Genomic DNA, 27,612 nt, shown 5'->3' on the forward strand with positions numbered 1-27,612 from the left:
GATTGGGCGTCATTTGTCGAGAGCGGCGGTTCGGTTAGAGAAATGGAGCAGCAGCGTAAGACCGTCAATGTCTCGAGCTGCACCTTTGGTAGGCTTTTGCCTATGATTTGCGATCTTTACAGATTTTGTACGTCAAGAATACAAAAGGTTCTAATTAGAATCATGTGTCAGTACACAGTCGCCAAGCAGAGAAGAAAACTTCCACATACACCTCACGCAGAGCACCGTCGGCCAATAACTCTCATGAGACTACCGACATCGCTGTGAATCATCTCTCTTTCCAATATGGCATCTCTAGTCAATATACCACCTTGAACCTGATTCTGAATATCTGATATAGGGGAGTCTCAACGCCCCAACTCATCAAGCCACTTTGTGGAAAAGGACTGGGTCCTAAATACCTACTCACCCTAAACCAACCTTCGACAGAAAAGACTCTGTAAACTGAACCAAAAGCTCTTGCAATACCCAGTGACACAACTCGTGCACGTTGTGACTGATTTCGTTCTTCTATACAACTCAAAACAAGAATTTCAGAAAACCTCCCATAAACAACAATGCGATTACCCTATCCTATATGTAAAGTCGATGTGCTGCTAACGATTTCATACATTGGCGCTGGAAAAATGAGTGCTCAGGCAGCAGGCATAGGTAATGCCGGGAGCAATGATGTTTGGCCGATAACCCAGGATCGGGTGACGACACGGCAGACCTGGCCGCTAGGAGTGGCAGCACCAACCGTATAAAGACCAGGAGGCAGGGTGAGAGCCCCTACGCCGCTGGTCGGGACAGCAATAGTCGTTGGAGTGAAGTCAAGACGGACGTAGACAGTGAGGCGGGCATTGGCGGGAAGGTTGGCCTGGCGGCGAGCCAAACGGACGGAAACAGCACGACCACCACAGCGCTGCGCCGGGTTACCCGAGCAGGCAAGGTTGCACTGATTCTCGGACACGAGGGCGGTCTGGGAGTTGTTGACGATGTCGCCACAGTAGCAGTCGGTACCAAACATGGCAGAATATCTCTTGCCAGCAGGGCAAGCGGCGGTACACTTCTCGATGGTCAAGGCAGGGTCGGACAAGACCAACTGGAACGTGGGGAAGTTTGTGGTCGAGCTAAAGCAGCCCAAAAGCGCAAAACCGCCAACTCTCGGAGGGTTGGGGACAACGCTAGAAGTGCCGGGTGGTGCGGGGCTGATCGAGTTGACAGTTGTCGAAGCACTGGCCGAAAGACCAGGGACAGAAACGGTGGTGGGAAAAGAAGTGGTACCGCCAGAGGTAAGACTGGATCCCAGGCTGACGGCGGGAGAGGTGTTGGGGGTAGAACTGGAGGCGGTGCTCACGCTATCGGTGGCTAGTGTAGAGGGGAGGGAAGTGGAAGACGGTGTGACCGAGCTACCGCTAGATGTCGTATCGGAGGAGGTTCTAGAGGTGGACACGGACGAAGTTCCCGAAGTGGATGAAGTTCTTGAAGTAGATGAGGTCCCCAAAGCAGATGAGGTCCCCAAAGTAGATGAAACCCTCGAAGTAGACGAGGTTCCCGAAGAATTACTAGCAACTGTTGTGGAGGTACTGCCAACGGTCGTTCGGGCGCTGGTAGAGTTTTTGAAGACAAGGTTTGTGTCGGTATTGGTCGGGAGCGAAGACAGGCTGGACGGGGTCAAGGTTGTGGTAGCAGCAACGAGATCAACCTGGCTGGCCGGGGTAATGGCAATGATGGTGGCGGGATCGAACGTGCCGGCTTGCCGTCTGAAGAAGTGACGGCGACGTTTGCTGGAACCAGCGGCAGCAGCAGCAGTTGCTGCTGCACACTGTTCGGGAGGAATGAGTGGGAGGTTCTTCATTGTCGAGCCGCAGAAGCAGACACCCCTGATGACACCGGCGAGCGGGATTTGCCGGGAAACGCAAGCGACCGCGCAAAGAGGCAAAGACGCAGCGTTGGGCGGGTTAACAGTTTCCTCGAACGGAGAATCTCCAGCGGGAACACCTCGGCAGCCCCGAGACTCGATAACGAACTGCTCGGAGTTGCCGTTGGCATTAGGAAGTGCAACGATAACGGCCTCAAAAGGCTGGATATCATACACCGTCTCGAAAGGCACAGGGTTAAGGCTGAGAACAGCAACACTTGTCGCCCCTGGAGGACGGGTGCTGGTGGTGGCCTGAGCAGAGGATGAAAGAACAGGGTCACTCGACGAGGGCTGCCCGAGGGAGGTGGAAGCAACATCAGTCGTGGAGGATCTAGGAAGAGCACCGGCCGGGGTTGATGATGAAGAGATACTTGGTTCGACTGACGGGGTTTGTTCAGGGGCAAACGATGAGGCATCGGCAGACGCGAAGGGCGATGAGATAGTCTGGCTGCTCGACAAGGTCTGTTCAAAGACTGACGAAGGAGTAGTGGTAGAGCTCCCGCTTCCACCGGTAGTAGGCGATATGGTGGTGGCCGGTGACTGGACCGAGGTGTCGCTAAGGGAGCTAGACGAGATGGAAGATTCCAGAGTGGAAGTGGTAGAAGCCGGTGTGGTCGCCTGACTTGAAGTCTCGCGGTTGCTGGAACTACTAGAAGCTGAGGAAGTCGATTCGCTCGATGTACTCATTGAGTTACTGCTCGTGATGCTATGGCTCGAACTGGCACTGCTGAATGAAGGGGCCGAGGATGAGGACCCAGACGAAGAGGTATACGTTGAGCTGCTGCTGCTGAGTGTAGCGCTTGACGTCGTGCTCTCTATGGGCGACAGAGAAGACATTTCGTGAGAGCCTGTGCTACTAGCAGAATACGACGAAAAACTAGTGGCGACAGTCATTTCTGTCGTGGTTGTGCTGTGAGTAGATGAAGACGAGGTCTCGGTTGTTGTGCTGCCGGCAGGCGAAGTCGAAGTCGAAGTTTCTGTCGAGCTGGCGGCGGCGGTGGTGGTTTCAGCCCCGTTTGCTGAAGTGTTGGTAGATGAAGAGGCGTGAGTTGAGCTGCTGCTACTGCTACTGCCACTGCTACTGCTTGTGGTGTGAGTAGAGCTTGTGCTGTGGGTGGAAGACGACAATGAGCTGCTACTGGTCGTTGTTTCAGATGTGGTTGCGGTCTCAGTAACAGAAGACGAGGTCTCGGTTGCTGTGATGCCAGTAGATGAAGACGACGTCTCACTCGTACTGGTGGCGGTGGTCGAGGCTATAGTTGTTGTTCTTTCGGTAGAAGAAGTCTCGGCTCCCATTGTCGAGCTGCCGGAGGTCTCAGTTTCGGTTGTCGTAATATGTGTGGACGAAGACAAAGTGCTAATCGAGCTGCTGCTGGTACTACTTGATGTTTCGGCGGCTGTGCTGGAGGTAGCCTCTGAAGTCGAAGTCCCAACTGAGCTGGTGGTGGTACTAGTTGCTGTTTCGGTTGTGGTGGTGTCCATAATCGAATTTGAAGTCCCAGTCGAGCTGCCGCTGGTGGTGCTTTCGGTCTCTGTTGTTGTGGTTTCGGTAGACGAACTCGGGGTTTCTGTCGAACGGGTGCTGGTGGTCTCTGTCTCCGTTGTCGTAGTTTCGGTAGACGAAGTCGAAGTCGGAGTTTCAGTCAAGCTGCTGGTGGAGGTGGTGGTTTCAGTCTCGGTCGTCGTAGTCTCAAGAGACGAAAACGAAGTCGAAGTTTCTGTGAAGCTGCTGCTGCTGCCATTGGTAGTCTCAGACTCCGTTGTTGTGGTATCGGTAGACGAAGCCGAAGTTTCCGTCGAAGCAGTGTTGGTAGTCTTAATCTCTGTCGTCGTAGCATCAATAGACGAAGTCGAGGTTGGGGTTTCAGTTGAGCTGCTGCTGCCGCTACTACTGCTGGTCTCCATTTCCGTTGTTGTGACATCTGTGGAGGAAGACGAGGTCTCAGTCGAACTGCTGCTGCTGCTGCTTTCCGTCTCGGTCGTCGTGGTCTCCGTAGACGAGGTCGACGATCCAGTCGCGTCAGTTGTCGTAGCCGTCGTGGTGGTCGTGGCCGTCTGCGAGGCAGCCGTGCCGTCCGCCCTGAAGACGATGACGTGCGACCTGCCGGCGCCGCCGCAGTTCTCCGTCGCGTCCCCCGTGCAGGCCTGGTCGCAGTTGGGGTCGTCGTCCTGCGTGGCAGGGAGCTGGTCGCCGCAGGAGCAGGTGCCCCCCCGGAGAGACCGTAGTACGCGAAGCCGGAGCAGTAGGCCCTGCACTTGTCGTTGGTCTGGCCGTCGGCGGGCGTCGCCGTCGTCAGGGTCTCGGGCGTCTTGCCTTGGGAGTTGGTCAGGTAGTCGGCGGCGTAGCAGTTGTTGTCCGCCGCTTCGACCGCCGCTTGCGCGATGGCCGCGAGAGACGCGGCGGCTAGAGCGGCCGCTTGCTTTATCCAACCCATCTCCGTGGTAGGCTTTCGCGAAGCAACTCAGACGAGGATCAAATAGCCAGGAGAGGTTTGTTGAGATGTCCTTGGGATCGGGAGACGGAAGACAAAGGGGATGCCAGTCTCTCGAAAGTCCGAGAAACCCAGAGCAAAGATCAAGCAACGAGGAACGAACGCTCTACCCAATGCCTCCTGTCGTAACCAGCCAAAGCCCGAGAACGAAGCGAATGAGAGTTGAGCTGGGTAGAGAGCAGGGAAGGGAGATCTGCTATAAGAGGATCTTGATCGTATTTGAAAGCCTTTCCTCTGGAGAGATCAGGATGCCGGCTCCCGTCTCCGTTTCCCCTACCCATCTATAAGAAAGAACCGGTGCATCTTTGCCCTTTCCCAACCAACCTCCCCAAGGTCCAATGGCCGAGTTTTGTCCCAAGAACCCGGAATGCTTTGAGCGGCGGTAGTCAGCTCCAGCCATGTGCGGCGCCCTGCTCCTTGGACGCCACCCGTTCTTCCCACGCCTTGCTTCGTCCACGCATGCGCGTGTCTGACCCCCTGGCATCGACCTCGAAACGCTGCTTCCACCACTAGTCTCGACACAGCTGGGCCAAAAAGTCCGTTAAGGGAATGGGCCTAGAAGGACCAGAAGGTCTGGCGACGTTTCGTAAGTGCCGAGTCCGCTATCCCACATACATCACTGGCCATTCCTGCCTCCAGCTCCAAGGCGGCTGGATTTCGAGACAATGACGGGGCCGCCTGACGCATTTTGGTGAGGCACGTTTCGGCCGACGGCCTTGAGCTCCCTATCGTGCCCGGGGACATGTCAGATTCGCTAGTGAGGAAAACGGAGGGATGGGCTGTCAAAAGGGCGAAGCGTTCAGTGCCGCTGTACTTTGCTCTGCGTTCTTGCGCAGCAATGAGAGGGGACACACAACCGGAAGACCAAAAAGTTTGACCGCGAGGCAGCAGGAATGCAGAAGGGCTATAGAGAGAGGACATCGTTGGAATCGGGGACAGGGGGCAAAGAAACCGCCTCCCTGCAGTTTGACGGATCACCTTCCCAACGCTCCACTGTATATCTACGTCAGATGGTAGCTGTATGGCGTTGGGGTGTGCGCGTGAGGCTGGCCAACTTCGTCCGAACGGGAGGAGACCACCAATGTCTCTCTCTAGGGGCTGCCAACGAAAGCTTAAAGCCCCCCTCGGCTGCTTCCAACCCGGCAGTCCGTAGCAGGAGGGAATGAATGATGTGTGTGTGCGGGCGGAAACAAAGGCTTTCTTTTCTGTATCATCGGGCCTATTAAGACGACTCAGACCGGCAGTGGTGTTGAAGAAGAGGCGCCTGCCTGGACATGTGGCCCTCGTCGCACAAAGTTTGAGACCGGGGACACATTTCCCAGGTTTTTGGTAAAAAAAATCCCTCCGAATGCTGGCGAGGCGCCAGGGCCGGGTGATGGAATGTGTGAGCCGACGCCGTCCAGTAGCAAACAGTCCGGTAGGGGCATGTGGGAGGCAAGGCGACGAGGCGAGGGGTGTTTGCTTGCCGCATTGGAGAAGGAAGAGAGAGAGAGAGAGAGAGAGAGAGAGTCTAGTAACGTCCCCGGCCAAGGGATGGAACGACTAGAATGCCAGCTCCCCCTCCCTGCGTAATCCGCGGCCTTCGAGTAGGCGACCCCGCCTCCCTTTTCGGCATTGATTGATAGCTTCGCAATGAAATGTGCTCCGACGAGGGCTTCTTACCGTTCTCCAGGGCTTTCCCGCCTATTTCCAACATCGCCGGCAAGAAGACATGCATCGCCAAGCATAAGAACCTCGGATGCCTGCATCTGGATGCTGGGTTTTGAATGTCACCGCAATGGCCGGCCCGGGCACCGAGGCGGATCTGACATACGCGCCCTCTCATCTCTGTTGGCCTCAGTGCGGCAATAAGCTTGTGGGAGATTTTCACCATGGTAGAGTCGATCAAATCTGAGGCTCTCATGCTGCACGAATGGCAATGGTTTTCTAAATCACGTAGGAAGATGCTCTGACACAGTCAGGCCTTCAACGGTCAACATCTTCTTTCGAGTGACCTTGTAATCTAGCCGCAGCGGCAACACAATCCCAAACGTACTCCCGGTTACAAGACGTTGGCAGGTATAATCCCAATTCCCACAAACCTTCCACTACACAGCCAGAGGGCAAACACCGCCCACCATCCCTCCGTTCCCTTGCATTCCTCCTGAGCCCTCCTGTCAACTGCCGCTCCTCGCGTGCTCCCTGCCCGGCATCATGCGTTTAGCCACCAAAATCCCCTGATCGCCTCAAAGGTTCTCTGTTCAACGTATCACGCAAGCGTTGCGGACGTGGAGGCTGTGGTCAGCCCTCAAACTCCACAACGCCCTTGGCATTCGCCTCGCTCCTAGTCGTAGGCTCAATGTCCACGAGCTGGCCTTCCTTGCCGTTACCATTGGCCCCAGCCTCGGCGTCTGCCCCGTCGAGCAGATCTCGGTCTTCGCTCCGGACACTGCGTCTTTCAATGTCCGCGCTCGCGCCGGCTGTGCCCTTCCTGATGCCGATCTCGACGCCAATGTCTGCGTCGTCCTCCTCGTCTTCGTCCCTTTGACCGGGCAAGGCGTTCTTCTCCAACTCCTTCTGTGCCTCGTCCATCCTCCTGCGGACTTCCGCGGCGACGCGCATGCCGTCCGTGACAATGTTGTCCAGTACTCCGCGGAGGCCACGAGTAGCCCCTTGAGCAGCAGGGTTCAGAGCAGCAACCGGGGCGCGTCCAAAGTTCAGACTGGAGAAAGTGGTGAGCGTTGAGTTAGGCGTCGATACAGAGGGCAGACCCTCGATGAGATGGAAGGAGATGGGGAAAGAGGATTCGAAGAATTGCTCGAGAAGCTCGTCGGCTAGGACAACCATCCGGAATGTGGGTAGTGTCATGTGGAGAGGGTTGGCGGGGTCCAGTGCAGCATTTGCCGCCTCCGATTGTGCCTTGGAAACACGTCTTTGGCCTGCGACGGGGGGCTTCTCCTCGACCGGCGACAATGGCGACACTGGTGACTCTGGCGATGACTTCTTCGCTCTCGAGGGGCTACCCGCTGGTGAGTCCATGGCAAGGAGATCCTCCTCATCCTCATCGTCACCGATAGCAAAGGCTCCGCTGTTGTCTTCAGACTTGTGCTTTTCCTCCTCGTGAATTTTGTTGTTGGGGTGGTCCGGATCAGCGTATTCGAAGCATCTTCGGATGAATGCGCTGACGCTACCCAGGAACTTCTCATTGGTCGAAATGCCGGGCAGGCTGGGCTCAGGGCCCTGTCCGTTCGGCATGTTGAGGGTGAGGGTAGAAGCGCTTGGGCTGAGAGACCCCTCGAGCCCTCGTCTCGACAAGAACAACAGAGCCTCGGAGATACGCAAAATACCCTCACGGTCAACCTTGCCGTCGCCATCATCATCGTACAACTCAAAGAAGTAGGTGATGGTGCCCATGATGTCCTTCTTGCCTTTGATTCTGGCAAACCCAGCCACAACGTCGGCCAGCGTCAGCGCACCTGTGCCACTGACGTCCCATTTCTTGAAGAGCCGTTGCATAAACTCGTGATCGGCAGGCTCTGGACTGGAGCCCCACGGAGACAGCAGGCCGTTATTCTGCCGCCGACTTGTGTAGGCGTTCCGGTCCTTGTCTGCAAAGGTGTCTCGGCGCGGTGTAGTAGGTGAATCGGAGATGGCCCACTTGGCCATGTTGGCGAGGAATTCTCTAAAAGCATCATAGTCCATGAGACTGGTGCTGGCGCCAAGTGCCACCCGTCCCTTCTCGACGTGCTCGTCGTTGACTTCGAAAACATCCCGCGCTCTTGGCCGTGCGTTCTTTGCGCGGCGCTGCTTCTCTTGCTGGATAATGCTCTCACGCTGCTGTCTTTCATACAGAATGGTGTAGAAGCGATCGTAAAGGGCACCCAGCTCTTCTGCAGCAAGGAGCTTGCTGTCGGGGCCCAGGTTTCGAAGGGCTGTTCTCTTTGCAAAACTCTCGATATTGCTGAGAACGGCGTCTTTGTTCTTCAACCGCGAATCGGTGATGCTGCTGTGGGTGATTCCAGAAAATTCCTTGAACGCCACGACCATCAACTCCTGGAACTTTGTAACAGCACGCAGCTTCGGGTTTTCGGACTTGGGGTGCGCCGACTCGTCGAGACGAGCAAAGTACCCCTTGAGAATCGAGATGAAGGCGCCGTCGTCTGTAGCGTCCAGCAGCTCTTCGCCGTTGATCCTCAAAATGGCAAGACCGATCTGGAACAGAACCTTGGGCCCCTCGACGAAGAAAACATCCAGAACTCTAAAGGCGAAGACCAGAGGCATGGAGTTGATGTACAGTGACAAGAACCAAGGCAGCGACACCACGGAAAGCTGGACATCGCTCTTCACCAGGTGCTCCCACAAGATCGGCATCGTCTTCTCGACAAGTGACTCGAATACTTTTTGATCCAGCAGCGTTCCGTACATGGTCGTCGAGTAGTAACCTGGGACTAACCTGTCGCAAAGTGATGACAGGAGAAAGAAGGCTTGTGTCTCGGACATGTAAATAAGCAGCGCCGCGACAACGATGTTCATAGCCTGGCAATAGCCAACGTCGGGGTTCACCCAGCTGTATGCCGTAAGCACGCGCCGCAGCCGACCGATGCCCTCTTCGCTTTGGAAGCCGGGATACTCTGGAAGACTTCGGTTCAAGTCCTTCTCGATTTCGTCGATAGCGAGAGATTCTTGGCCCTCGTACTTGGCCAAGGTCTCGGCGTATAGAGTGGGGTGCTCGAGGCGAAGGTAAATGGATCCCGAGGTCAGCTCCCAGGTCTCGCCTCTCAGTCGGTTCGGCAGGCCGACGCGGATGAGCTTATGGAAGGTGGGCTGGCGGATCAGCGTCATGTTCCGGCCATTGTCGCGCAGGTACTCGGCCCAGAGGCGCATCTTGGCTCGGTCGCGCAACTTCTTCGGGTCCCCAGGGTAGCGGAACATCATGCCCAAGCCGGCATCGGGCGGGCTCGCATTCTTCTTGTCGTCCGACCGCAGAAGGTACTCGGAGTAGCACTCGCCAACAACCTTCTTGTACTTGCCAACGTTGCCAACGCCGGCCCTGAGTCCCTTTTTCAAGCCATCGCAGAATCGCTCGCAGCCCTGCCGAGTGCCGGCCAAGTGTATCGTGATCCTTTGCTCCCGGCTGTCCTTCTTCTCCTTGTCGGCCGCGGTCTCCTTGTCCTTGTCCTTGTCCTTGTCCTTTTGCTGGTTGATGCCGTTCCATGTGGTAATCGCCAAGGCAAACTATGAGGTGAATAACATGTCAGTTTGTGGTCTTGCGGGGAAAGAAGCACGGACTGCTGGCTAAGTCGCAGCCCGGAATCCAGAGTCAGAGTCAAGCTCAACGCACCTGAAAGGTCTGGCTGTTCAGCCTCTCCACGCGCCGAATGGCACAGAGGGGAAAGGTGAAGCCGTTCCCGCTCGGGCCTCCACCATGTGTCTGGCCAGTGAAGGCAGAGCTTGTTGAGGTGCTGGCCGACTGAATGAAGCTCGAGGGGGTCGTGGAGAAGCACATGTAGCCCTCGGAGAGATGCAGCTTGCCAGCGTAGTGGTAGCCTCGATCGTGGTCCTTTCCTCCATAGGTGGCATTGGCGGGCGGGATGGTCAACTCGGCATTGATCTCGTACAGCGGCGTCTGGGTGCTGGGAAGGCGGAACTGGTTCTGGAACAGCGACGACTTGGATGGGTTCTTGTCCGAGTTGGTCAGATTCAGGCCTTGGGTCGGGTCGACCAACTGCTGGGCCTTCTGCACGAGGCTGGATAGCGTGAACATCCTGGAGCTGTTGCACTCAGCTGGTCATGTCGGGGGTATTCTGATTCGAGGGTACTGAAGAACGAAGGCTCGGTTCAGACGGGATGGGAAGGGGATCGCGAGATGGACGAGGTGAGGTAAGGTGAGGTCGGGTTGGTGGGTTGCTGGCCTGAGGGGGGACAGGCCCAAGACGGCGTTGCTGTCTGCCAACGGAGCGAACGAAGTTTGGCGTTACAGCAGGTTGAGGTGTAGTTGCTGAAGCATCAGTCAGCCTCGGGAGGAAGGCGGAGGTGAGATTGGATTCGACGGTCGGGTTTGGGGTTTGGTGTTTCGTCGGAGGATAGATAGGTTGGCGGGAGGAGGAACAGTGCAGTAGCAGCTGCGCCAGAGCCGGGACTGGAGCTGAATGCAGTGAAGTGGATAGTTGGAGGTTTCCCGCCAAGGTTGACGTCCATGCCCAGAGGGTCTGCGGTACGTACCTGCCCTACCTAGCCTGAACCAGTCTGCCCTATGGGAACTGCTAGTGACCTGCAACCGTAAGTCAGTGACAGCCCACCACTCACTTCCCTGAGCACCCTGCCCTGGATATCTCTCTCTGTCTCTCTCTCAATTTGGTCAGCAAGCAGGTCAGTCAGCCACATGCCTCTCTCTGCCTCTTTAGCTGCAAACCTAGAATACGGCAGAGCGGGCGTGCGACGGCTGGGACGCTGTCCAGCAGTCAGTCCCCTTCCCCCCTGCACAGGGGTAGCCCCTCTGCACCTTATTCGTAACCCGACCATCCGGCCATTCTCTCTACCTCTCTACGGAGTACCTCTCTACCTTACCACGGGCAGGTCGGCCACCACTCGCTCGCCCGCTGACTCCGCCGCGTCGTCAGTCTCATTCTCACGCAAACCCATTCGACGCCGCTTGTACTCTTGAACCCCTAATTCGAGCACCCATGATGATGGCACTTGTCCGCTTTACACATTCCAGACCCAGGCATGATATCACTCCCGCTCTCTCGACCTGTCCTCGGCGAGAGACCCTTTCAAAGGGAACGCATCGCCTGGGCCCCAGGTGACGTGAGCGTGGTGGTCCATCACCCAGACAAACTCCCCATGGACATGTGCCATGCCCGTCTCGGCTAGCCCCTAGCAAAAAGCTGAGACACTCTCCCGTGCTGTCATGGCATGGACTCTGCGTTGCTCACGGGACGCTCTGACGACGCCGTCTGTCAACATGCGCCTAAACATGTTTGCTTCATTGGTTTATTGTACAGATTGTCACCTCGCATACGGCGCTGGGGCAACAATAAGAAACGCCAGCCGAGGCTACAGTTGTGCATGGCTGGCTGGATTGAAGCTTCTCATCTAGTCCTCGATTTGAGCCCCTATTCTCCGTTCCCCAGATGAGCTTCACGGACTGCCACCCACCTTTGTAGTAGACATAAAAAAGATGTCAACGCCAGTCAAACGCCATAAACAATCCTTCCCAGCAGTTGCTTATCCAGCGTTTGCCCAGCAGAATCCCCTCCCCTCCCGGTCTCGGTGAGCGCCAATTTCTCGAACCTGAAGCCTAAAAGCCTCGCCGTCGTTTCTCAACTCTCCCGCTTCCTAAATCGCATCCGGTAGAGTTACATGTTGGAGTATCATAATGGTATGCAACGAAAAAAAAAAACCCCCCCGGAGATCAACATCCCCCCCTAAAAAAATAAGTCCTAGCACATGATTCATACAAAAGTTCTGACGGGACATGGTTAAAAGTCCTTGAAATAATGATCGTATTTCTGGACCAAGTCGTCCGTGTACGGTTCCCGCTTGCCGTCGTCCTCGGGGTAAATGTCAAAACATTGCGCGTCGCCGGGGTACCGGATTGGCGGGATGATGGGACCGCGTACGCGCCGGTTGTAGATGTCGTCCCAGTTGACGCCTCGGAAAAAGGGGTGTTCTTTGACCTTGGCGGCTCCTCCGCTAATGTTACCGAGTCGCCGGGATCGATCCACCGTGCAGAAGGACCTGATCAAGTCTTGCGCCTCGGCAGAGACTGGCGGGTCGTGCGGGAACATGACAGGCTTCTCGACAATCCTAAGCTACCAGTCAGTGGCTGTGGCAAAAAGAAAGGCGACCCCTCGACCTCGGTAAGACTCACTGCTTGTAGATCTCGATGGGGTTCTGGTGCCAAAATGGCGGGTAACCCGTCAGGAACTCGTAAATCAGAATGCCCAGTGCCCACCAGTCTACCGCTGTCGTGTGGCCCTTGTTATGGATCACTTCGGGGGCAAGGTACTCGGGGGTGCCGCAGAGGGTGTAAGTCTCAATGGGTTGGCCGGCGCTGTTGCTTAACCTCTTTGCGAAGCCAAAGTCGACCAGCTTGATGTGACCCTCCCCGTCCAGCAGGAGGTTCTCCGGCTTGAGATCGCGGTAGGCGACCCTCCCCTGTTGCTCGTGCAGGTACTCGAGCACCAAGACGATCTCTGCTGCGTAGAAGCGCGCCGTGTCCTCCTCAAATCGCCGGAACTTGCGCAAATAGCTAAACAGCTCGCCGCCGGGGACGTAGTCGAGCAACATGTACAGGTGGTCGCGGTCGGCGAAGGATGAAACCAGTTTCGTGATAAAGGGGTGCCCAGCGACGTCGCCGAGAATCATGCGCTCGTGGCGGACGTGGTCGATCTGTTTGAGCTTGATGACCTCTGTTTTCCGCAAGATCTTGAGAGCAAAGACGGTGTCGCGCTCTTCTTCTGTCGCATTAGCTGGCCTTACAAGACAGACTCTGGCAAAGGTACCTGCGTGGCGCATCGAGCGTGGTTAGCAAACGGTCTTCTGGAATACGGCAGCCCTTGAGGGACAGGAGGCGGGAGTAAACGAACCGGTTCCGAGTGTCCTCACGACGCGGAAGTCTTGAGGCGTCAGCCTCCGATTTGCGACGGGACCAACCCCAGCGTCGGAGTGTTGTTGTTGCCCATGGCTGTGGCCATTGCTATTACTACCACCGCCACCACTCATCATCTTGGAGAGGCCTCCTCCGCCGACCTGGTTCGGCACGGGATTCGCATGCGCAACCGTGGCAGCCATGTTGTGTAGCTTCTTGTTGATTGCTGAGATTCCCGTCATAAAGAGTTAGGGGGGTCGGAGTCGGTTCGGGGTCGGTTCGGGGTTGATGTTCGTTTGTTAGTCGTTCAGCTTGACAGCGCGCCGTCCATCACGGCCTGAAAAGTTGGCCGTCCGAGGTGAGACAGGTCGAGGTCGAGGTCGGCGAGATGTACAACAAAGTGTTGGTAGGCAGAGGGTCTCGCTGCCTCTTGTCGGTGGTCAATGGGGAGGGTGAGAGTGGAAAGGGGGTCAGGTCGAGTCTTCGTCGGGGTCCGGGTTTGTGTCTGGGCCTGGACCTGGGGATTGGAGTCGAGATTGGGAGGAGTAGGCGGTTCGTAACCCCAGAGGCTGGGAGAGGCACCGCTTTTTTTTTTCCGCGTCGAAATCGAGTTCGTTTGAACGGACCAGACGGGCACAGCGCTAGTCTCGTTGGTGGGTGGTGGTGGTGTTGTCGTTCAATATGGGCGAGGGAGCAATACCGTTCTCGTTGGTCGGCGTGGGAGTGCGCCCCGGATTACAAGCAATTTGGACCTTTGGGCAGACGGACCTCTGGGATCTTTCAGGGAGAGGAAACCTTCAGATGAAAGGGCCGTGGCAATGACGAAAGCCAGCAGAAGAGACAGCTACAAACGGTAGGACCATTTATGGGGCCGACAAGGAGGGGGGTACCACGACTGAGGGGCACGCATAGGTATAAATCTGGTGCTGGTGCTAGCGCCGGTGCTGCTGGGGAATGTGATGCCGGGATGGGTACGCCACGTTATGGCAGGCAAGAAGGCGTGGTGTGCGTGGGAAGGCGTGGGAAAGCGTGGGAAAGCGTGGGTTCTGCTTGGGTTCACTGGTAGGTACCCGACAACACGGGGGTCCCCTCCCCAATCTACACGGGTTGCTGGCGCCTGCTTTCTGCTCGTGCATCTACGTACAGAGTACTATGTACTATGTATGTACGACCTGCTCTCCCCCCCTCTCCGACAGGAAGGAAAATAATCTCTTGCCGCCGCCGCCTCTCTTCTCTTGCTTGCAGCCGGCCCATCCAGTCCACGTTCCGTAGGTCCAAGGTTGCAGGCCCAGCAAGCAGACCTAGCTGATGCGGCGGCCCTTTGCGTCGACATGCCCCCCTTCTGCCAGATTCGGCACGAAAACAAGTCGCAACTTATTCCTGACTGCCTTTGAGACTCTGCTGCTGCTGCTGCTGCTGCTGCTGCTGCTGCTGCGGGTGCGGGTGCGGCGTGTAATGCCGCGGACACACCGACAAGTCGTTTCCTCTTTGGGAATGGTGTCATGTCCACCCGGTGGAAATCCGGGGGAATGTCTCGCACTGCAACGCCCATTGGACCCCAAACGTACCTTCAGCTTCTAAACTATCCTTCTCCTCCTCTTCCACAACCGTTTGCCGTCTGCAAGACTCGCCCTGGGGGGACCCTCAGCCACGGACGCTGCCCGTCATCCCCACATCGAACGCTTCAGCTGGCGCTCAGCTCGTCGTGTCTTCGCCACGTCCTCCTTTCGCCTAACCCCCTTTTTCCTGTCTGACCCGTCGGCTCTTATTCTGCAACGTTCGCCAACAGCACCGACCAGCTCGATCGCTTTGTTCATCACACTCGCAATATCGCCCAGCAGTCTCACCCTTCAAATCCACTACGGTCTCCCCGCCAGCCTCAGACGAAGAAAGCTCCGCCGCCCCCCTTGCTGACGCCTGGACTCGGACGTGCTTCCCAACCCGTCCGCCTTGCTCCCACCGCCGCTTCTTCCCATCTTGATTGAATCTCCGAAACCCTGATGCGCGCAAGGACTACCGGCAGTTCCGTTTCCTTCTGTCACGGTACTGCCCGTTGCTGGAACAAGTCATCTTAGGACAGGAGAAAGGAGACTCTGCCCCGCCGTCGCCGCACCAGCCCAGAGCCCGACTTACAACGGACCGTTTCTCTGCTTCGTACAGGGAGTACTGGCCACTGATCTCCCGTCTGGCCTTCGTACCTACTCCCGCCTCTTACCGACGGTCCCTCGGGTAGCGCACTCACGAAGCCAAGCCCCCGTCCCGCCTCAAGTCTACGGCAGCGGTGTGATGCCTCGCCTTCTTCAGCAAACGCTTCGTGGCACGCCTAGTTGCCAATGCAGAGGAGAAAGGGAAAGAAAAGAGTGGCTCGGACGGGGGCTCCGTACGTTCGACATTCGATGAAAAGACGGTAAAGGTTAAAAACCAAAAAAGTTTTTGAAAAAAAAAGAAAAAGAGAAAGGAAGCAACCCAGCTGACAGAAACATCCTGAAGCGACCGCCGAGCGAAGCGTTGCCGTTGATGAATCAACCGTTGCTGCTCCTGGTTCTTCGGCCCCCATCCTATGCAAGACGGTTACTTTCGCACAGGGCTGCCTCACTTCATCTTCGTCAGCCAGATCCCGCCCAGGCCATGCGGCACCCGGTCCCGCGGGAAGGGAAAGGGCCTGATCAGAGAGGTACGCCTTGCATGCAAGCAACTCTTATCGGCGCCTATGACGCAACGTCCTCGATCCATCCCACCTCTCGTCTGCCCCTCATCCCGCTCATCCACGGTCCCAAAGGGTATCCGAAAGAACATGCTTTTTTCGGTTCTGATACCCGAGCCACCTCCGCAGCGTCCTGGTAAATCAAATGGACGCTGGAAGGGAGAATACAGGTTGTTCTGCTAACCAGCCCCCGTGTTCCTACAACGTCTCATTGTCCCGTCATGCTCGAGCTCAAAACATGTCATCATACAAACCACTTTTATGCGAACCTTACATCTCCTGGGGGGGGAAACACGAAATATGGGATATGGAGCGTGAGGGAAGCGCCGCCTAGGGCAACCATAGGCGAACTTCGCTTGTCGGCGCCCAGTCAGCCATGTACAGCTTGGCCTTGGGCTCAGCTGCCTTTACATGAGTCGTGTCCATGCCGGATTGCGGCGAGGTCCTGACGGTTATGTCACCTCAACCCCCAACGAACCGTTGTCTCCTGGATGTCTTCCAGGTTTTCCAACTCCTCCCCGGCCGGCAATTCTGAATTAAGGACCGATCCGGCCCCCAACAGAGATGAAGATGTTCATTGTTGCGGTGACCACGCCCCCGCTCAGGTCCGAGGATCGCGGCGTTGATATGCGATACACGGCTGCTAGATCGTGACCCATCGCGCCTAGGATGTTTCAAACTTCTTTGACGCCCGACGTAAGGCTTAGCGATGGCTTCCAAGTTTGGTTGTGCATTCTTTTTTTCGGGGACGCTTCCCGGATCGACTAGACCGTTTGGAAAGTCTCAACCGAACTTCGCCGGTCTGGGCGAACCTCATCGGCTTTTCTAAACCAAACGCGTCCACGCACACGCAGCAAAGCCCCCCCTCCCCACACTTGCGGTAGAAGGAGGCATACACGCCTCGATTCACAGTATTGTTAGCGCTCGACCGAACGGCCTCGATGCTACGATGACTCGACCCGGTAGCCCATAGAGGCCACGTTCTGCTTCGGAGACCAAAAGTGATCTGCAAGCACATTGTCAGAGGTTGCGGCACGCCAAGCCTCGACCTTCCCTCAAAAGTCGCGAAAGAAGTCCGTGTGTCCGACCCGACCAACGGCGCGCTTTTCTCCACGGATTCCGCTTGGTCCCGTGGACGTGGCCGTCCTCCCGTAGCCGCGCGTCTTCGGTGGAATCGGAAAAGGAAGATTGAAATCAAGTGACGTGACACCCGGCGAACCGGAGCTCGGATTCCCAACCATGTCCTCTTGAAGCCCGCAACCCCCCTCGCTTCGCCGTCCTTGGAGGCTCGGATCCGGACCACCCCCCCCCCCCCCCCCCTTCCCTTCCCAAACGGACGGTCGTCGTCCTTGTTGAACAAACTCCATCCCTGGAGACGTACGTCAATATGTAGCACGCGATCAAAGCCTAGACTCCGACCTTGCCAAAAAAAAAGAACCGTTGTGCGGGTTATCCCGGCGTCAATCCCTCGTCCCCGGATTGGACATGGAGATCCAACAACGACGACGCTTTCAGAAACAGTTTGACTCGCTTCCCGTGTCATCCAGACATGCCCATGCCCGGTATTTACCCGATATATACAGGGGCTTCGTCACAACAGGCAGGAATATCTTGCTATGGTCTTCAATAGAGTCGGCGGCCATTCTTGGAATGTCAACTTGTGATCAAAATCTAGGCTTGGTTTCGATCATGCTCTGCCCATAACCAATGCTCCGCTCTTGTCAATGCTGTACTTATTGCCTAAACCCTTCATCGCCTAACCTATCCTGCGTGCATATATGAAGCCCCCGGAATACATGCTAGGGTATCAAGCTCGGCCGCGAATCGTCCCCGCTCAGGCTCACTGGCTCAACCACCAAGCGCCTGCGCCCACCGCCAAAAGCGTGGCCAGCACCAACGCTCCTTGTTTAGTAGACCAAAGGAACATGCTCCAGCCAACAAGCACCTCCTTGCGTCTCGCCGCCGCCCGTCGCTCCCAGGCCTCGGGGTCGATGGCCACCGGCAGCACAAGGCGGGGATCAACCCCATTGGCTGTCGAGACCTCCGAGGACGGCCGAGCCAGCTCATCCTCTGTCAGAAGGGGCACCGCCGCTCTCAGGAAGACGGCTCGGTGATCTGAGCTCCGCACCACGGGCAGGGCGTCGTAGGACTTCACATCGACTTTCCGAGGCTCTGCTTTAGTCCACGAGGGGACGTCGAGGAATAAGATTCGGTCCGTCCAGCCGGGATATCGGTGAGGGGCGAATACCCACGGTACGTCCTCCACACCGTCAACCTTGAGACGAGTGTCGTCCGGGGGCAGTACGTTGTACTTGTAAGTTGGTGGGAACTTGACCTCCGCCTCGCTGAGACCATGCAAGGTCCGGCCGGCCTGGCGTTCTCTCGTCAATTGATCCAAGGCAAAGAAGCGAGCATAATGGTGTTCGCTGTCCGGATCCAGGCTGGGGAACGTCGCCATCGGCGGCGGGCTCGTCGTGGAGATGCGGTAGTTGAGGTCACCGCCGACAAAGAGGTGCGAGCTCGGCTTGAAGACAGATATCTCCTGTAAACGCTCCTGGAGAGCCAATGTCTGCGCATGGTGCTCGTCGTGCAAGAGGTGCACTCCTTCGTCCCCAGCACCGTCTACCTGGTCTTCCCCTTCTGTAGGCGCGGCTGTGCTGGGCTTGTTCTTGGGATGCAGAATGTCCTCGGGGTTCTCGAAAGTCAAGCCCCGCATGATGGCTGCCCAGTTGGCGTTTCGCCGGGGCAAGTTCCACTCCATCGCCGCCAGGTGAGTAGCCACAAAAGTCAACTCCGTCTCCTTCTTCCCACCGTCCGGTGTTATGCCTTCGTACAAGACTCGCAGAGCCACAGCGCCCTTGTTGCCCATTTCTGCAGCACCGAAGCCCACCTCCGCCTCTTGCACGCGCAGGATTGACTCTGGCTTGCGTGCAAAGAGCATGATGGCGGTCATACCGACATTCCGAGTCCGCACTAGGGTGTATGGCCGCACAGGGGTAGGGGCGGTGGTTTTCACCGAAATCGTGTCATCGTCGCCGACATCGTTGCTCTGCCCGTTCGACGTGTATTCGTTGGTGTACCGAGTTGCGGCAAGGTTCAAGGCTTCTTCGAAACGTGCGAGATATGGGCTGAGAAAGTAGCCGCCGATGAAGGAATACGATAACGGGGCGACCTCCTGTAAAGAGCTGGACGGCGCACGTTAGCTTGCGGAAGGACTCGAGCAAAGTCACGCGACGGGGCACTCACAAGACGACAACCTCTGGCAGTGCAGTGGCATCATGCTTGAAGGCAGTGTTGAGGTGAGTTGCGAATACACCAACGTCGATGAATTTCTTGGCGCAATTGAACGTCAACATAAACAGGTCGAGCGTCGAAGGAGCCATCTTGTCGGTGGGCGTGGTGGAGTTGGCGTCAACAAGGGTCGCCATCAGAGCTGTCGGAGGTGATAAACGCCGATGACGATTATCGGTTGGGCGCTGGGAATCCTTGGCTGCCCTTTTTGTTAGTCAGCTTGTTGCCCCTCTTCTATGACCACGAATGATGGATAGAATCAGTCAAATGTAGATGATACAATAGGCCAACCCCGAGAGAGATATATAAAAAAATCGGGTTGTGTATGAACAAGGGAAAAATGAACAAGGAGTAGACGAAGGAAGACACAGATTAGAGTCCTGACGTTGTTCCGGCCAGACTGCCCAAGGCGGTAGGGCCGCACGCGAAGTAGCCAGAGGCAAGTGCTGTACAGCCACACACTAGTTGCCCGATACGTAAACGACGCCGAAAGGCGCTCTGGCTAGAGTTCAGGAAATGAAACTTGGTGTTTATGGTGGGAAAGAAATGGGGAAGGGCCAGCGCCATGAACTCGGGAGAAGGAAAGATCGCAAGACTGAGGCTACCTTAGCAAAGGACTGAGTTGAATCCGGTGCGGTGCAGTTTTCTTGGATGCCAAAGTCGAGTTGGTAACGAGGGGTTTCGAGATGGAGGGGGAGATATACAGCCCACAGCTTAGGCAGAATTTTGCTGTGATATATACTTTTTGTCTGGCAACGTATGATGGAGGTTTTTTCTGAGTCGTTCGGTCAGCTGGTTGCCGTATCCCGACGGACTTGGTGTTCAGCAAGGCTGCACCTGACCCGTACAGCCTCCTGACGCCAACCTTGCCGATTTGGTGTTCATGTCGACGGCCAGCCTCCCGAGCTGACTGTGCAGCCCGGATTTTTGCTTGTAGTCCTACGCGAGGCATAACTCCTCCAGCAGTAGTTCAGCGTAAACTGGGAGAACAGAGGACTTGCCTTCATCGCAGAAGGCGAGGCTGCCTAAAATTGGCACAGGAGCACATGCATTCACATGCTCCATCACAAGAGCCAGCTATATTGTCACCAAGCATGGATGCACTGATCGAGCTACCGCGCAACATTGTTAAATTGAGAAGCTACCATGCATTTTGGTTGGTTCCACCGCTTGTCGACATGCCCACAACTACCCGTGCTCCGCCTCCACCAAATGTAAGCTTGCCAGACCAATGAAGATCTATGGATGATGAAGGCGCAGTGTTGAGAGTCCAAGCACCATTGTCCTAAGAAGAGCGGCCTTCAACACGTCTGCCAGAGGCAGCCGCATCAAGACCATCAACTTCCCGAGACATTGCTGGACCACTCCCAAGAGCCCCTGATAGTTGCCGAGGATCGCAGTCATGGTAGGTCTTCCCACCAGGCCCAGAATCCCCCATGTGCAAATGCCGAAGTTACGGTTTCCCAACCAAACGAACCATACCAAAAGTCAATGAAAACATCACTCTCCTCCTCATTAGCTCTGCATGCGTTGTATCGGGCCGGTGTTGTCGTTGGAGACCCAGTTTGAGTCATGTCTTGTCTGACTGTATCCGCAGCTCCAAACACCTCACATTAGGATTCTCTCGTGGTCGACCCCTCACCGAAAATACCTCCCCAGAAGCGGGCCTCGACGCGTGATAGAACAGGTGCGAAGCCATCAAAAAAAAAAAAAAATCGTACCGCGCGTGACCAGAAGGAAATGAAGTAAGAAAAGTTAAGGAAACAGAACAAGGAAAAACCGTCGGTGGAACGCAACTCCAACGCATCGACGAGGTGCAAGGTAAGAAAACCAGGGCACTCAGGTTCGGGTGGGGAATGTCTCGCGGAGCGGCCCGACGACGGCGCCTCACAGGTGAGGTACCGGACGTGCCGTTCGAGTTCTTCCTGCCATGGAGCCCAACCCAAAGAGGCCCAACAGCAAAGTCTGCTGAGCGTCTCGAGAGTCGGGCGTCCCGTCATGAAAAAACCGAGCCATCCATGAAAATCAACCCAAAAATGTCGAAGAACGAAGATGAGAAATGCGTAAAGAGAATGCGACCGGTTCGCGTGGCAAGGCGTATCATCAAAGAGACCCTGCTGGTGAGCAGAACCCGTTACCAATCGTGATGCCTGGGAGCCATGCCACGGAGCAATGAAGCCAGCAAGCCGGTCTGGTCATACTCTAACATGTTGGACAGATGCATATGGTTGCTGCCGTCGAGGATCACTTCGGCAGAAAGGAGCTCGAACCATATGCTGGACCAGCGCTCTTCGTAGCCGAGCGCAAACTAAATCATCGTCCACTAGGTCAGCATGCTTTTGTCAGCAACAATTCTTCAGCCGGCGGTCAACTGCATGCCACAGGACTGGTGGGGGAGACACTCACATCCTGTCACTTCCACCGACGGCACGGTTGGTATCCGGGGTGTCAACACCAGCACCAGATCCTCGTTCAATCACTTTGCGGCGCGAGCTGGGAAGGGCGTTAGGCTTATTAGCGCCAGACTGAGGGGTCGGCTGACCAGCAGTAGCGGCATTCGTGCGAGATGCCCGCGCCTTTTCGTCCTCCTCCTGAGTAGCTCCCGCGGCCTGGGCGATGGCCTGAGCATTCTTCTGGTACTTGTACACGGTCCAATCGAAGACGTAGTCGTACTGGAATCCCTCGCGGACGAACAGATCACGGAAGATCTTGCGGAGGTAGCTGTAGTCGGGCTTGTCGTCGAATCGGAGGGATCGAGTGTAGTTGAGGTAGATGGCGAACTCGTTAGGGAAGCCGCGGCAAAGGACCTCGGTCGGGGTGGTCATCTTCTTCTCCATGATTCGGTCGTACTTCTGCTTCTTGGTAGCGGCCTTCAGTCCCTGCCATGGGAGGGATCCACGGCAGAAGTAAAGCATCACATAACCGAGGGACTCCATATCGTCACGACGAGATTGCTCTGCGAGGATGTCAGTGGCCATGGGAAAACGGACTAGGGGTAAGCGTGCGCAGATAACATACCGACACCCAAGTGGGTGTTGATGGAGGCGTAGCGGGCCGTTCCGGTAAGGTTCTTGTTCTCCCTGTAAGGAATGTGGAAGTGCGTCTTGGGGTCACGGTACTTCTTGGCCAAACCGAAGTCGATGACGTTGACCTGGTTTCCGCGCTTACCGATGCCCATGAGGAAGTTATCGGGCTTGATATCACGGTGGATGAAGGACTTGGCGTGGATGTACTCAATGCGAGAGATCAACTGGTCGGCAAGAAGCAGAACGGTCTTGAGAGAGAACTTGCGGTTGCAGAAGTTGAAAAGGTCCTCCAAACTGGGACCGAGAAGGTCGAGGACCATGGCGTTGTAGTCGCACTCGGTGCCGAACCAACGGACGAAGGGGATGCCGACGCCGCCAGCAAGAGACTTGTAGACTCTGGCCTCATACTCGAGCTGGGGGTGCTTGGCCTTGACGCTCTCAAGCTTGATGGCAATCTCCTCGCCAGAAATGATATTGGTGCCGAGGTAGATGTCACCGAACGAGCCGGAGCCGATCTTGCGGCCGATGCGGTACTTGTTACCGACGCGAAGATCCTGCCGAGGACGTTAGCAGGGAGCAGGCACTGGCTGACAGGCAGGTAGTCGGGGCACGAGGAGGCATCCAACACAGTCGAGAGAGACGCCTGACAGTGCCGGCCAAGTTCATCCTGCGCCCCGAACTCCTCCTTAACTGACAACTTACCATTGTAGTCATCTTGGCTGATGTTCTTGGACTGCTCCTTGCGGATGCAGTTTTTGGTTTGATGGGTTGAGTGTCGATTGACGGAGTAACCAACTAGTCGACAGCGGAGCTGTAGGCTGGATGAAATGATAACAAGGTCAGTAAAGATGCATGAATTGTAGAAAAAATCTTGGGGGCTGTGACGTTGGGGTGATGAAAAGGTAGGATCGGACGTTGGAAAATAGAAGGGGATGGGAGTTTGAAGAGTGGAGAGTTGGTCGAGGTCTTGGAAGAGAAGGGTTGAATGAGGTAAAGGTCGGATCCACCAGCAAACCCACGGGTCTCTCAGCCCAAGGCTAGGCTGGGCAGACGGAGAACGAATGGATTTCCAACCGGGAGTGGTCCGAGAACGGAATGATTGTCGATGGATTGACAACGGGGCCAACAAGAATTGAAAAATGACATGCACCAGGCAGGAAAAGAACTCACCTGTTGGGTGTCTATACGCGTTTCGTGTCGGAAGCGGTGGGAGGCGTTGTGTGCCAGAAAGAGGTGGACGTCGTGGTGGTGGTTGATTTGTACCTGTGACGAAAGAGGCCGACCAGTGCGAGCGAGGATGGGGGGGGGGAGGGTTCTCTGAAGTCAAGAATGGGAGACGGACGACCGGATGGCCTGGTCAATCGAGACGGAGATGGGGATTTGTAATCGATGCTGTCGAAGGTGAAAATGTCTCCAAACCCAACGAAAAGCCGTGTCCAACGGGGCGGGACAGGACGATGTGCTGGGGAGGGCAAGTAGCCTTTGGCAATCAAGGGCTCAAGAAGAGATCGTGGGTGAAGAAGGGAAGAGCGGAAAGGAGGAGGGAAGGAGGAAGGGAAAAGGGTACCTTAATGGGATGGGAGCCCAAAAGTGGAGGCGAAAAGGCAGACCTGGACGGAGGAGAGGAGGAGGAGGATGAGGAGAGTGTGAGGGCTGGGCTGACTGGTACTGGCGGACGGGCAGCGGGCGGCGGACCACTGGGGCGGACAGGCGCTGAATGGATACGGAGACTGGAGACGACTGAAGGTTGGTGGTCCGGGCTGGACTGGACTGGACCTTTTCTGAGGCGGGAGCCAATGGAACAAAGTAAGCGCCTGGCTCGTCAGATATCCGGTGGCAGGTACCTGCCCTTGCGCGTCTTCCTCGCCCTGGAAGCACGTACCTCTGCTTGCCTCCTGCCTTGCATTTCGGAACCAAGATACCTACTGTACGATGCGGATACCTCAGGTAGGTAAGTAGTGGGTGAGTGCTTGCTCGCTTGCTTGCCACCTGCGAAGAAGAGCGAAGGAAGGCACAACGTAGCAAGCTTGTAATTAATTAGGTAGTTCGTGGCTTCCCGCCTTTCTGCCTTACCGTGACGGGAGGGCCGCCCGCATGTTCGAGATTCTCTCCTCTTACCCTGTCATGTCCTTGATTGCACACCATGGTTTTATTTTTATTTTTGGGCCCCCTTTTTAGGTAGCTTGTCGAATTTTCCCGCGATGCTTCCAGGACGGCGGTCTGTGACCTCAGCCAGCCAGCCAGCCAGCCTCCCAGAGTCTATCCGCTATTGTCGCAGGTGCCATGCCATGCCCTTGTCGCCGCGCCTTTGCAGTACCTCTCCTGATGTCTATTGTAAACTCCCGGCAAAGAGGCCAGACAGGGGACAAAGCAAGCCGGGGACGACATCGCATCAGCATGGCTCAGCTTCACCGAGCCTTCCAGGCATACGCACACATGCCACACACAGCACACAGCCGCCGGCTCCGTCACTTCAATCGGAACACATAGTCCAACACCACCGGCCAACCGAGCTTCAAGTTGAGGTGATCTGTGGCCTGGCCAATCACCAGGCCATTCTCGCCTTAGACCCCCGTCCTGACATTGGAACACCGCACTGGCCACGCAGTTCAATGCAACGAGCGCCTTTCCACTGGGTCACTGGACAACGACGGGGAAATACCTGGTCAGCAACATTTGGCGCCCTGGGGCCCTTGGCTGCCCGGGTCCTACGCTCCACCGAAAAACGTTCCACCGCTTCTCCCAAGGGGAAATTTCAGAGCCTGAAAAACCGCTACGGCCGCCCCCAAACCAAGGCCCCAGATAATCCAAGAACCCTTGCTTCGAATCGCTGCTTTCGGAAGATTGCAGTACATACGCACACGACAGGGACGCACGCAAGACGGGCACACTGCGGAGGCTGCGTCAATGGCACGGAATGATACGAGAGGGGCGTATCCGCGACTGGTGGCCACGGCTCTGGGTGAAGGCTACCCTTAACGATTGACAATACTTCAACTCGAAGTGCACAGACAGATACCACCGAGTCCTGCGGGCACCACGAAGATGCTGCCAGAAAGTGGCATAGAAACACAAGCGGTCCAAACCCCAGGATTCTCAGCTAGGCCACCATCGCCATGACCCATCATCGGTCACCGAGTTTCTTGTCGATCCGTCTGGTTGCACTCAAATGCCTACATGGAGCCGATTACAACCCCATCCGCCGGAAGACATGCAGGGCGCGAACTGTATCTTCGGGAACCAAGCCGACAGCTCTGGAGTGCACCCTCGCGTCCGCCCCAAGGGCGAGATATGGTGCAAGCCCTTGTAATTCGACATTGACTTGTCGACTTACCGTGCTCTACACGTTTTTGGCAGAGACATCCAATGTCACCAATGTACGGGCCCGAGGCTACTGTCATGCCAATTTCCATCGGCAGTCGGCATGTAATTCCAGGACCAAGATCGGCTCCTTCATCATTCGACATTGCCGCATCTACCATCGCCTGCTAATCCCTCAGGTGATGCAGCTCTCACAAGAATAGCATGCGCTAACTCCCAGCCAACGAGAGCCTCACCGCTCTTAGCCCTTCTCCCCGCAACTGGATCACGATTCTCAAACCTAGCGGGGAACATTCACTCCAGCTTATCGGTCAGGAGACCACCATCTCTTATCGGATGACCGAGAGCGGTGTCGCAGCAAGATCGATCTGTCTACTCTACATACGCTGAATACGGACTCTGCCGTCTAAATTGAAGCTGGCCTGATCATGTCACAGAGAAATAGTCCTGCTGGGTGCCGTACCATGGCATAATTGTCGTCTCGGAGGACATGCTAAACCAGTGTGGTGCCGCCCGCGTTCGTCATGCAACAACAGCACCTCGGATTTAGTTATTGGCGCCCGAGATATCTAATCCCAATACCAATGCCCCCTTGACTTTCCCTCCTTAAAACAGTAAAGCATATGGATATCCAGCAAGGGGCGGCAACAGGGGGTTCTCCCTGTGCCCTCCACTCTCTCCCTTGCGATGCACAAAGAGGAGGCATAGGCCTGCAATGCAACCGCCCATCGTGGATTGGATCTCACCTCAGGCTTGCCTCTTCTCAGTTGTGCACGTGTGCTAGGCGCACCTAGAGCAGTGAGTTGTAGTGTCAGATAGGGTCAAACGCCACCAAAGCCATTAGACGGCTCCCACGTCACTCGTGGCGCCAGGCCAACTCGCATCATTCAAAGAACCAACAACAAGGCACAAACAGCTTCCGGGTTCAAAGCCACAGTGTCCAGCAATCCGAGCAAATTAGCCAGCGCTTCCCAGCTTAGGCGTCTCCTCACCGTGTTTTTTGGACCGTCCGTAAGGTCAAAATCCGGATTGTGCTCACTGCCTGACCGAAGCTCACGACTCAGACGTCCGAACCGTTTACCCCTGTCCAGCCAACTGTCTCGGAGTTGGGCAGCAACCCCTACGCAACGATCCCTAGTCTGCGGCATGACGGGGAGCTGGATTCCGTGCATGCTGTGGAATGAAGCGCTTGCTCCCGCGACGCCCTGTCTCCTGGCTCGGCTGGGACGTACGAATTCACAATGATTGCAATGGCCATGGATATGACAGAAACACAGATTCGGGCTTCGCTCCCAAAGACGGCCGTGCGGCTCGAGATGATTCTCAGCGAAACGCAATGCGGGAAGCATCTCGCTAGGCACCTTGGGAGGCGTCCAGCGTGTTTCCTTGTCTGGCAATCGTCGGTCCCCCACTTTGCTACAAAGAGCGAGCTCCGACTGACTGTTCGGTGGCGGTGGGTACGAATAATCGTGTTTTGTGAGCTTGCTCGCTTGAAGCATGATGGTCGGCATAAACGAGGCAACGAGTTCGCCTCCAGAAGGGATGAAAATGCCTCTCCCCATATCTGTAGAGCTGACAGTACTGAGTAAGCCTGCTTGCTTCATACGCTGGAGGGGCAGCTTTAGTAACATGCAGAAGTACTGGCGCACTCTATCAAAAAGTTCGAGAAGCGGCATATGGCTGGTCACGGTATTCTGGAAGCTCACCGCCGCTGGCAGCGCTACACTACGCCTTGGCTTCATTTGATACAAGGGCATCGCACGTCCGTCTCGAACCGTGGAACGCAGACTGCAGGTCTTTCAAGCTGTCCCCGTAGCAGCGGTTCAGGAATGCCACTCGTTCTCCCACAAGCCAACGGTCATTGCTTCCGCTTTGTCTTTCGGCCACTTGAGACGATGGAGATGCTCAAGCTACCAAAGTCTATTCCGCGCTCGGCCGGATGACCGACATCTCTTCTACTCTTCCGAAAGCCTGCCATTCCAGCTGGCGCAACATTAAATATGTAGTCCCGAGATTAGCAACGCCGAGGCAACCAAACTTTGCAAACAGGTGCAGAGTTGTGGCGCCCCAAATCTGGCATGCCAATGTCGGCATCCAACGTCATTTGGAGCGAGAAGAACTTGATTTCGTAGCCAGTCACCCAAATTTCGATTCTTAACGAGTTCTGGACGAAACCATTCAATGCGTGCTATTCAGGGAGTCTCCGGTGGTTCACCCAACGACAGGCGAACGGTTGCCGATGCTTCCAGGACCCCCGCAAAGCCAAGCAATCCAGAGCTTACCCAAGGAGTGCAGCACCTATC

At 56.0% G+C, this 27,612-nt stretch overlaps 4 protein-coding genes across 4 annotated transcripts; 1 reads left to right on the top strand and 3 right to left on the bottom strand.

Moving 5' to 3' along the window:
- Positions 1-634: 634 nt before the first annotated feature.
- On the bottom strand, positions 635-2,740 carry ColSpa_02826 (uncharacterized protein; the record flags this gene model as incomplete). Its single annotated transcript, XM_049269038.1, has 1 exon — positions 635-2,740. The coding sequence occupies one exon, from the start codon at positions 2,738-2,740 to the stop codon at positions 635-637; it is 2,106 nt and encodes a 701-aa protein (XP_049124995.1).
- Positions 2,741-3,104: 364 nt separating this feature from the next.
- ColSpa_02827 (uncharacterized protein) lies at positions 3,105-4,311 on the top strand (the record flags this gene model as incomplete). Its single annotated transcript, XM_049269039.1, is given in 2 exon segments — positions 3,105-4,128; positions 4,148-4,311. The coding sequence occupies 2 exon segments, from the start codon at positions 3,105-3,107 to the stop codon at positions 4,309-4,311; spliced, it is 1,188 nt and encodes a 395-aa protein (XP_049124996.1).
- Positions 4,312-6,675: 2,364 nt separating this feature from the next.
- Positions 6,676-10,138, bottom strand: ColSpa_02828 (putative guanine deaminase; the record flags this gene model as incomplete). The annotated part of the gene is made up of 2 exons (XM_049269040.1): positions 6,676-9,609; positions 9,716-10,138. The coding sequence occupies 2 exons, from the start codon at positions 10,136-10,138 to the stop codon at positions 6,676-6,678; spliced, it is 3,357 nt and encodes a 1,118-aa protein (XP_049124997.1).
- A 7,373-nt stretch (positions 10,139-17,511) lies between these two features.
- On the bottom strand, positions 17,512-19,099 carry ColSpa_02829 (tyrosinase; the record flags this gene model as incomplete). Its single annotated transcript, XM_049269041.1, has 2 exons — positions 17,512-18,856; positions 18,918-19,099. 2 exons carry the CDS (start codon positions 19,097-19,099, stop codon positions 17,512-17,514), a joined length of 1,527 nt encoding a protein of 508 aa, XP_049124998.1.
- Between the last annotated feature and the right edge of the window lie 8,513 nt (positions 19,100-27,612).

Source organism: Colletotrichum spaethianum (genome assembly GCF_022836535.1).
Source record: "Colletotrichum spaethianum MAFF 239500 DNA, contig05, whole genome shotgun sequence".
NCBI classification, from domain to species: domain Eukaryota; kingdom Fungi; phylum Ascomycota; class Sordariomycetes; order Glomerellales; family Glomerellaceae; genus Colletotrichum; species Colletotrichum spaethianum.